Genomic DNA, 8,604 nt, shown 5'->3' on the forward strand with positions numbered 1-8,604 from the left:
TTCCTACAAAATTTCATTCAGATTGATGATCGTTTAGGTACCGAATTAGATTACATTAATGAACAGACCATAAATATGTCTAACCAAAACTGTTTGTGTAAATCACGATTACGAACACCCAAATGATCATCAAATTAGATGAAATTTTGCAAAAGTGATGTATGCATTAGGTTTTACAAACTGAACGGTGAAGATGTGAAAATATGACCGAAAAGTTAGTCAAATAAGAAACTTCACGCATTAATTTCAGAGTGAAGCTTCGCTCTGGATAAGAACTGATATATATATATATATATGGGCCCTTCTAATGGGGGATCTCTTTTTTTGTTCATTTCTAGGGATAGAGTATTTGACAAACTTTCCGATCACTAAATTACATCTCCACCGTTCAGTTTGTAAGTGTACATGAGTAGATCACTTCTGTAAATTTTCAGAAAATTTGATGATCGTTAAGTCATCCAAATGTTTGATTTATTTTTGATGATGTTTGACATAAGTGTTAAGTTTTTATTTTAATCTCAGTCATCAAACCTCATTAAATAACATATCTAATGGTGTGGGCTTATCTCTAAAAGTGACAAAAAATAAAGATCCCCTCATCGGAAGGGCCCTATATATATTCGTATTTTTCATTACATCCTGTTTAAACACGTACGCATCAAACTTTTTAATTTGCTTTTGAAAATGTGAGTCTTCTCCAATTTTTAGAAAATGATTTCTATTTGCTTTTGAAACTTTTCTGTTGATGATAATTATTAAAAATGTTACAATTTGATTAGGTTATATTATTGAATTTTAAGAGTCTTTGGAGGATTGCTTAAGGTTGTCTTAGTAATTTAAACTAGTAATTTCTTACGTAATTCCATGTGTTCTTGACTTTCTTATACAGCTTGACATTTTCTTGGTAGTGAAAAAAAAAAAAACTTTTCTTTGATAAGGCATATATGTTGTTGTCTTATAAATATTATATTATCGTTTTTTTCTTGTCTCTTGGATGTTATATTGTTTCTTCTTGTGAGTCTATGACAAAAGTTGTGTTTCGGTATATGAGTTGTTATCATGATCTTAATGCGTGAAAATGTAACTGTTTGAGAAGTTTGAAGTTTCATTATCATGTTCTTAATTAGTGTTTGCTGCTGGTGCTTTTTTTTTACTAAGCATAGATAATGAATAAGTAAATAAAGCACGATGAAGAAGGTGATCAAAACAGCGATTTGTATGAACGGTTCAGGTTGGCAAATTTGATCCATCTATTGATTTAAGCGAATTCGAAACCTTAAAGATCATCAATTTAGATGAAATTTTACATAAAAGATCTACTCATATGTCTATATAGTGAATGGTATAGAGGGCCCCTTCACTAAAAGATCTTTTATTGTGGCTTATATGAGAGATGAGTCATTTGATAAATTTTTCGATCACAAAATCACATCTCCATCACTTCTACAAAGTTTCAGAAACTTTAGTGATCGTTAAGGAATTCTATTGGCTAGGAAGCCTTAGAATATGCTTTTTACCGAGTCACTCATGACTCGCCCATGATAAAAATAATGTCACATAAATAAAGAAATAAATAAAAGTACAAGAGGAAATGAGAAAGGCTCACCAAAAGGAAGGGAACAAGGCTCCCACATCGAAATTAAGGGGAGAGTCCGGTTCTAGAGAGAGACATCCTTAAACTCTTAAAATGAGGATTGTTTTTTTAATTTTTTTTTATTTATTTTTATAAAGGGGTTTGGAACCCAGCCTACCTAAGAGGCTCAGTCCCACGCCCGTTATTAATATTAATAGAATTGTGTACCACCAAGGGGGATGTAATATCTTTACCTCGGAGTGCACTAGAAGCATTACATGAATCCTCATAGAGGACATCTTATAAGAAAATAGGAACTAAATCAACATTTAGCTCTACTACATTATTATAACTAGCAAAATGGGCTAACCTATGAGCACCATTATTTACTTTGCGATTGATATGTCTGACCACACTACTGTTCAATAAAATCAAATAGGCACGACAATTTTCAATAATCCGACTAATCTCCAAGCAGTCACTGTTCTCACCATTCAGAGCCGCCACCAGAACTTCATAATCACTCTCAACCTCAATGTCGAGCCAACTTTGTTCTACTGCTCTCTTCAACCCTTCTCTGCATGCCAACCTCAAAGTGAGGATGTTTTTAGTTTTAGCTTGTATTTTGATAATCAAAGCCACTCATTCCCTAGTTACCTACCCACATATGAATCCTACAAAAAAATTAGCCAAAATAGAAAATGTTTAACCATTTGATTAGCAAAATATTTGTTTTATTTTATTTAATGACCTACAATTGTTTACGTCATTTTGAATGACCAAATGATTATAGAATTAGTTGATATTTTGTAGACATGGTTCTTGCATATGAATCTAGAGGATCAATGATTAAAATCTTTAAATGAAGTCATCTACTAGTGTAAAATAGTAGAACTCCTCAAATTCTTAAAGTAAGGATGACCCTCTCTAAACACACACAAACACAGTCCGGATCAAGAGAAGACATATGTGAAAGAGCTAAAATGCGGACGAAGATGAAATGAAGTGAAGATGAATCCTCTAGAAAAAGAAGGCATGTAGATCATTCTCTATGTCCTCAATAGTCATATATTTTCATCGAGAAAGAGAAGGCATATACGAAATTCGAATTCCTTCCAATCCTCCACTCACCCACCATTCTCACAAGGCCATCCCTGTTGACACTCTTAAAATGCATGTATCTCTAATCCTCAACACTTTCAAGATTATCTGTGGGGGTAGTAAATTATTTTAGACCCATAATGAAGACCCTTATTTTAGTCTTAACATGACGGTAAATGTCGACAATGAAGTGACATGGCATAGTAATAGTGTGCAATAATTAACCGCCTTAAATGCAACTATAATTGTCATTAATCCTCCATCATAAGTGAGTGAGTAAATATAGATATAAAAGCAGGTAATTATGATGACTTGACGCATGAGTTATGGGTTATTTGTTATGCAAGTTTACTTGCATCTCAAGTAGCTATTCACTTATAAATAGTATGCTTCATAACTGGGTAAGAAATCTCATTCCATCCTGGTTCTCTCTACTGAGTTAAGAGTGTTTCTAACTTGAGCGTCGGAGGGTTTTTGGGTGAGCACCCACTCCAGTCCATAATTATTGGTGCGTGAAAATCCTCAAAGGAATTTTTTGTCACCAAAAACATCTAATAACAACATTCAATTTAACAAATATCAGGATCAAACCCAAAATATTAACTCTCCAAATATCAAATAGATAGATCTCCACAACACCTCCTTAAATTTTAGTTAGCCACACTCAATTGGAGAGCGAATATAGATTAATCCAGCCATGAAAGCCTAAGATCAAATCTGACACAGAGGCAATCGAGGGAAAAATTTAGGGGTAAGAAGCAGAGGAAAGTGGGTGAGAGAAGAGAGAGCACGTACAAAATAGTCAAAAGCTCTTTAGTTCGATATAGAAGAGTGAGGAAGAGACGTGAGTGGAGGGACCTACATGAAAATGAAAGAACTTGTGAATGAATGACACGTGTCCGTCCACATTTTAGCTCTTTTACGGACGCCCTTTCTTAATCTGGCTTATAAGAGGTACGGGACAGTACATCAACTTTTTGATCACATTTTACCAAAGCTACCGTTCACTTTGTAGCTCTATATAATTAGATCATTTATGTAAATTTTCAGCCAATTTCGTGATCGTTAAGGTACTTAAAACTGTGATTTAAAATTATAATTAAGCATGAATGGTTTATATTTCGCAGAATTGGTACATATTAGTTGACATTTTGCATAAATGATATACTCATATTTACTTAGATGTTGAACGGTGGAGATGTTGATAGATAATAAAAGTTGGATTAATAATCGATCCCTTATATTGACCCAAAAAAAAAAATCCCTTAATAGAATGACCTTGTATGTATGTGTGTGTATACAAGACCCTTCCACTTAGGAATTCATTTTTTGACTTATATGAGGAATTGAATATTAGACTAACTTTTTGATCACATTTTTCAACCTTAACGGTTCAGTCTTTGTACTAATGTGTAGATCATTTCTGCAAATTTTCGTTCAAGAGGCTAATGTCTTTAAGGCCAGTGTCTAGTGTCATTCTAAATTACGAGAACACCCATAAAAATATATTATATGAGAAGAACCCGTTATAGTTTGGGCCTAAAGTCGCATAATGATAATACCCGACCCGTCATCGTTGGGGTTTCAGTTAAAACCCTAGTCGCTACGCGGTATCAAAACTCCTTTTTGCCGCTCGTAGTAGAAGACCAGAAGCAAAGCAGAGAGCAGAAGCCGCCCAAAACCCTAACCACCATGCCCAAGTCTAAGCGCGATAGGCCTGGTATTCCATATCGTCTTCTACAAACACAGATATTTGAAATTGTATATGATTGCTTAGAACTTATTTTGGGTCTTATGAACATGAGTTTGATATGAATGATAAGCTCACCTCAACTTCTCCTTAGCTCAGCAACTGAAATGATTGGTCTTGTGAATATTTGTTATTGTTTGTCTGATTGGTTTGGTGGGTTTTGGGTGCAGTTACATTATCCAAGACAAAAAGGAAGGGAAGGGAACACAAGGAAGCTGTGGTGAATACGATCAAACAAGCTGCCGAAGATTACAATTCAGTATATGTCTTCTCTTTTGAGAACATGCGCAATCTAAAATTCAAGGAGTTCAGAGACCAGCTCAAATCAACCAGCAGGTAAGTTTTTAATTTCGTGTCGCCTCTGAGATGCTCAGTTTGGTACTGAAATTGACTCTGCTGAGTTAGGTCAATTGGGTTGATCATGTAGTATGTATTGGCTCTGAGTCACTAATATTCATGTGTCTACACCATTATGTGTAATGGTATTTTGACTCTGATGGCATGTCAGTGTTTCTCCATAATCAAATTGGATGTTCTATTTCCCTAATTTTAAGTGCTCTGCTGTAAAGCAATTTTGCCAACAGCAATTTTTCCAAGTTACGTTGTCTAAAATTTCTTATTCATGTAGTCTTCAATATGTGCATGTGTCTCATGATTAGTTTTATGTTTGCTCAGATTTTTCCTTGGTTCCAACAAAGTCATGCAAATTGCACTTGGCCGATCTGAATCTGATGAGATCAAAAGCGGACTTCACAAAGTTTCTGAGGTGAGACTTTTTTGCACCTCATGTATTTAGTTTCCTCTCTTGAAATTGGTTGCATTTCTTTTCTTAAACAGTTTGTTGATCTTCCTTAGGTTCTCCATGGAAATGCTGGACTTTGCTTTACCAATTTGCCAAAGGAAGAGGTTGAGAGGTAGACATTTAAGCTTTGATATCTGTGAACAGTTTTCTTAAGGATTCTGGGAGGAATGTATTGTAGATTCCAGTGACATACATGTTCACAAGCTTTGGGAATATTTGATGTTATCCATCTTAATGGTTACTTTTGCCTTTTGTCAATTACTTTCCTGTATAAGAATAACTTACTAGCAGTTCAAGCAATTTGTTAATGATTATTATAAAAAAATGTGGATTGAGGAGTTGTTTGTAATTAGAGGAACTTGCCCCCTAGGTCCAATTTAGAAACTACAAGCCAAGTCCAACTAGATACATGCTGGCATGGTGAAGAATTAGAGTACTTCTGTTAATTTTCAACACAAGGATTTTCTGATCTGGTAGGGGAGACTCAAGCTGTATCAAGATTTAAGAATTCCATCCTTTGCTCATGTTTAACTCTCAAATCTTCAAGTCTAAATGTGCCCATGTATTCTGATTTAAATTTCTTGATGTTCAATTTTTTTTCTTCTTTCAGGCTGTTTAATGAATATGAAGAATATGATTTCGCAAGGACAGGAAGCATTGCAACAGAGAAGGTATTTATTTGTGTGTAAATTATGTAGATCAGAGCGGGCGTATAAGTTTGATCTTGTGTCTGGCTTGGGACTACTCTACTTGATAGCATTCAATTATCTCCGCATGATCTCTTGAAATGAGTCTCAATTCAAATCGTTCAGGTCGAGCTTCAGGAAGGTCCTTTGGAGATGTTCAGTCATGAGATGGAGCCATTTCTACGGAAACAAGGGATGCCTGTTCGTTTGAACAGAGGTACCTATTTGCATTTATTTGCTAGTCTTTTTATGCATGTAACAGAAGGCAATGATTACCCATCTTTGTGTTTCTGCTTGTAGGTGTTGTGGAGCTTGTTGCTGACTACGTTGTTTGTGAGCAAGGAAAGCCTTTGTCACCTGAGTCCGCTCGTATACTGGTTCGTTCCATTCTCGAATTGCTTGACTATGAAGTTCCATTGTTTGGTGTTGTGCTCCTTATGCCGAAAGGATTTTCTATTCCTACTAGTTAATGATGTCCTTAGCGGTCTTACTTTGAAGTTCTACTTGCTCTTGTGTGTGTGGATATCTTTTTGTTAGTTTACCTGTACGACTTTGTTTGCTTATCTTGCCCATTATTGTTGTTGAATGGATTGGCCCGAAAACGCTTTTGCATGCACTGTAATATTTTTTGCATTGGCTGATCCATTGACCATGATTTGCTCTGATTGATTGGCCTGTGTAAAATTTCAGCGTGTGCCTCATCCTACCGCTGCCTGTGTTATTGATAGGGTTTCAAGTACATCAAACTTTTTCCCATTATTTTTTGCTTTATATTTGTTATTGATGGACTTTGTGCATAACTGTTCTTGTTGCGGCTGTTGCTATGATTTTCTGCTAGTTTTTGAATTTGTTGAAATTTGATATTAGAGAAAGGGACCCTTAGAGAAACTAATGTGCAGTAATGGTAATATATATACAGCGTTCGTTGGGATCGAAGACGGCTACCTTCCGACTCCATTTAATTTGCAGATGGAGCCCTGGTGAATTTGAACTCTATGTTCCTGGACCAAGTGATTCGGGTGTAGAATCCTCATAGATGCTGATCTGAAATCAACATGTATTTTAGTGGAAGGCGAATGGGACCAGGGTGGGGGGGGTGGGAATGTTATGTTTGCACTACTGCGAGATATGTAACGGTGTGCTACCTTTGGCCATTTTTGACCCTGGGTTTATCATTTTTGTGTTCGGCCGTACTTTGTAGCGAATTGCACTTGAATTTTTGGTGAATATGATTTGGCCTATTGTATTTACCTTGGAACTTGTAAAAGTTTAATTTGCTAGTTATTACAAGAAATATTGGTGTCGTGTGGTTTCAAATTACTGGACTACTGTCCATCCATATAGGATCTGCTGGTGTAATTCAGTCGACCCTTGCAGTGAGCGAGCAAAAATATGAATGAGTTGATCCGGTTGGATGGTGATCCATTTTGGTTATAATTGAGTTGACAACTAATCCCTACTGTTGTGAACTGTATGTATCCTGTTCGATTTTGGTTCTTCATATGCGACAGGTATACCTTAGCCATTGCTTATTTTGAAGAACCTTCTGTTTCAATGGGTTCTTGCTTTAGAAAAAATTATGCAAATCGGATCATGATTGATTAACGTTATGGTGGCTCTTTGGCTCCTCATTTGCTGCTTTGGACCCCTATGTATCTTTGAACTTCCAAAAAGAGACCCAAAAGAGACCCGCATCTAGGATTTCACCAATACCACCCAGTTACCTATACGATTTCACCAATACCTATACACCCAGTTACAAACTGGACATTAAGCATTTTGAAAAAGCCTCCAAGTAGCCTTGGCTAACATAGCTTGGTTCATATGAGCTGTTCCCAGACCACCAATGAAACTTTTACTTCTCATTCGAATCACCCCGCAAAAAAAATCTCTATTAAGCTTACCAATTCTATCACAAAATATTATATCTCACTTCTGCAATGAAAACACCCAAGCTGGATAGATCGATTCCCTGCTGCTATAAGGCCTGTGTCAACATCAAACAATCGGTCTCAAAGAGGGGACTTTGCTATATTGCCAGCAAAGCAAGAAGCTCGGAGTGAAAGGGTACGCCTTACTCGCACCTGCCTGGAAGAACGTCCCTCAACTCTTATAAATATGCATTAAAAAACAATCAGGCCTGTTACCGCAATTTCCCGACCTGTAACAATTAAAGAAAAGTATATGCATTACCATAAAAGCTTGGAAACTGACGTTAGAAACATAGGAAGATGTGTGCACTTGAGATATAAACATCACACGTACACCAATATATGGAGGTTCAACTCGTACAAAACCAAGCTTTTTAAGTCTGAAAAGATGAGCAATATCAGATGGAACATAGCCATGAACATCACAATCAGTGGCGTAGCCAGAAATCTTACCTAAGAGGGTCATAATCTGTACAACAACAATTTTTTCTTTAGAATCAATCTTTATCAAAATAAATTTCACATATTTTGGTTTATGATAAATCTCTTTCAAACAATTACAATTAGAGTCTGACGAATGAGTGCGGCTATTGAGATCTCTAAATTTGTTCAGTATGTCTCTCATTCTCTCTACACCTCCCTTTTACTTTCAATATAAACATTTTCTCACTCGATCTCGTTTCAAATTCCTAACATAATCTTAGTTATTTATTGACATATATTTCAATTAATTACTTTAATTATTATTCACTCAATAGACC

At 35.9% G+C, this 8,604-nt stretch overlaps 1 protein-coding gene across 1 annotated transcript; it reads left to right on the plus strand.

Moving 5' to 3' along the window:
* Positions 1-4,302: 4,302 nt before the first annotated feature.
* Positions 4,303-7,345, plus strand: LOC101299190 (mRNA turnover protein 4 homolog). Its single transcript, XM_004299933.1, has 8 exons — positions 4,303-4,394; positions 4,595-4,760; positions 5,100-5,190; positions 5,280-5,338; positions 5,837-5,897; positions 6,039-6,129; positions 6,213-6,289; positions 6,832-7,345. The coding sequence occupies exons 1-8, from the start codon at positions 4,367-4,369 to the stop codon at positions 6,946-6,948; spliced, it is 690 nt and encodes a 229-aa protein (XP_004299981.1). The 5' UTR covers positions 4,303-4,366; the 3' UTR covers positions 6,949-7,345.
* Positions 7,346-8,604: the final 1,259 nt, after the last annotated feature.

Source organism: Fragaria vesca, linkage group LG5 (genome assembly GCF_000184155.1).
Source record: "Fragaria vesca subsp. vesca linkage group LG5, FraVesHawaii_1.0, whole genome shotgun sequence".
NCBI lineage: Eukaryota > Viridiplantae > Streptophyta > Magnoliopsida > Rosales > Rosaceae > Fragaria > Fragaria vesca.

Excerpts from the sequence above, each read along its gene's own strand:
- LOC101299190 (XM_004299933.1), top strand. The coding sequence starts at position 4,367 with ATGCCCAAGTCTAAGCGCGATAGGCCTG. Across the intron at positions 5,339-5,836 it reads CCAAAGGAAGAGGTTGAGAG|GCTGTTTAATGAATATGAAG; the intron begins GTAGACATTTAA and ends TTCTTCTTTCAG. Across the intron at positions 6,290-6,831 it reads CTGAGTCCGCTCGTATACTG|CGTTCGTTGGGATCGAAGAC; the intron begins GTTCGTTCCATT and ends ATATATATACAG.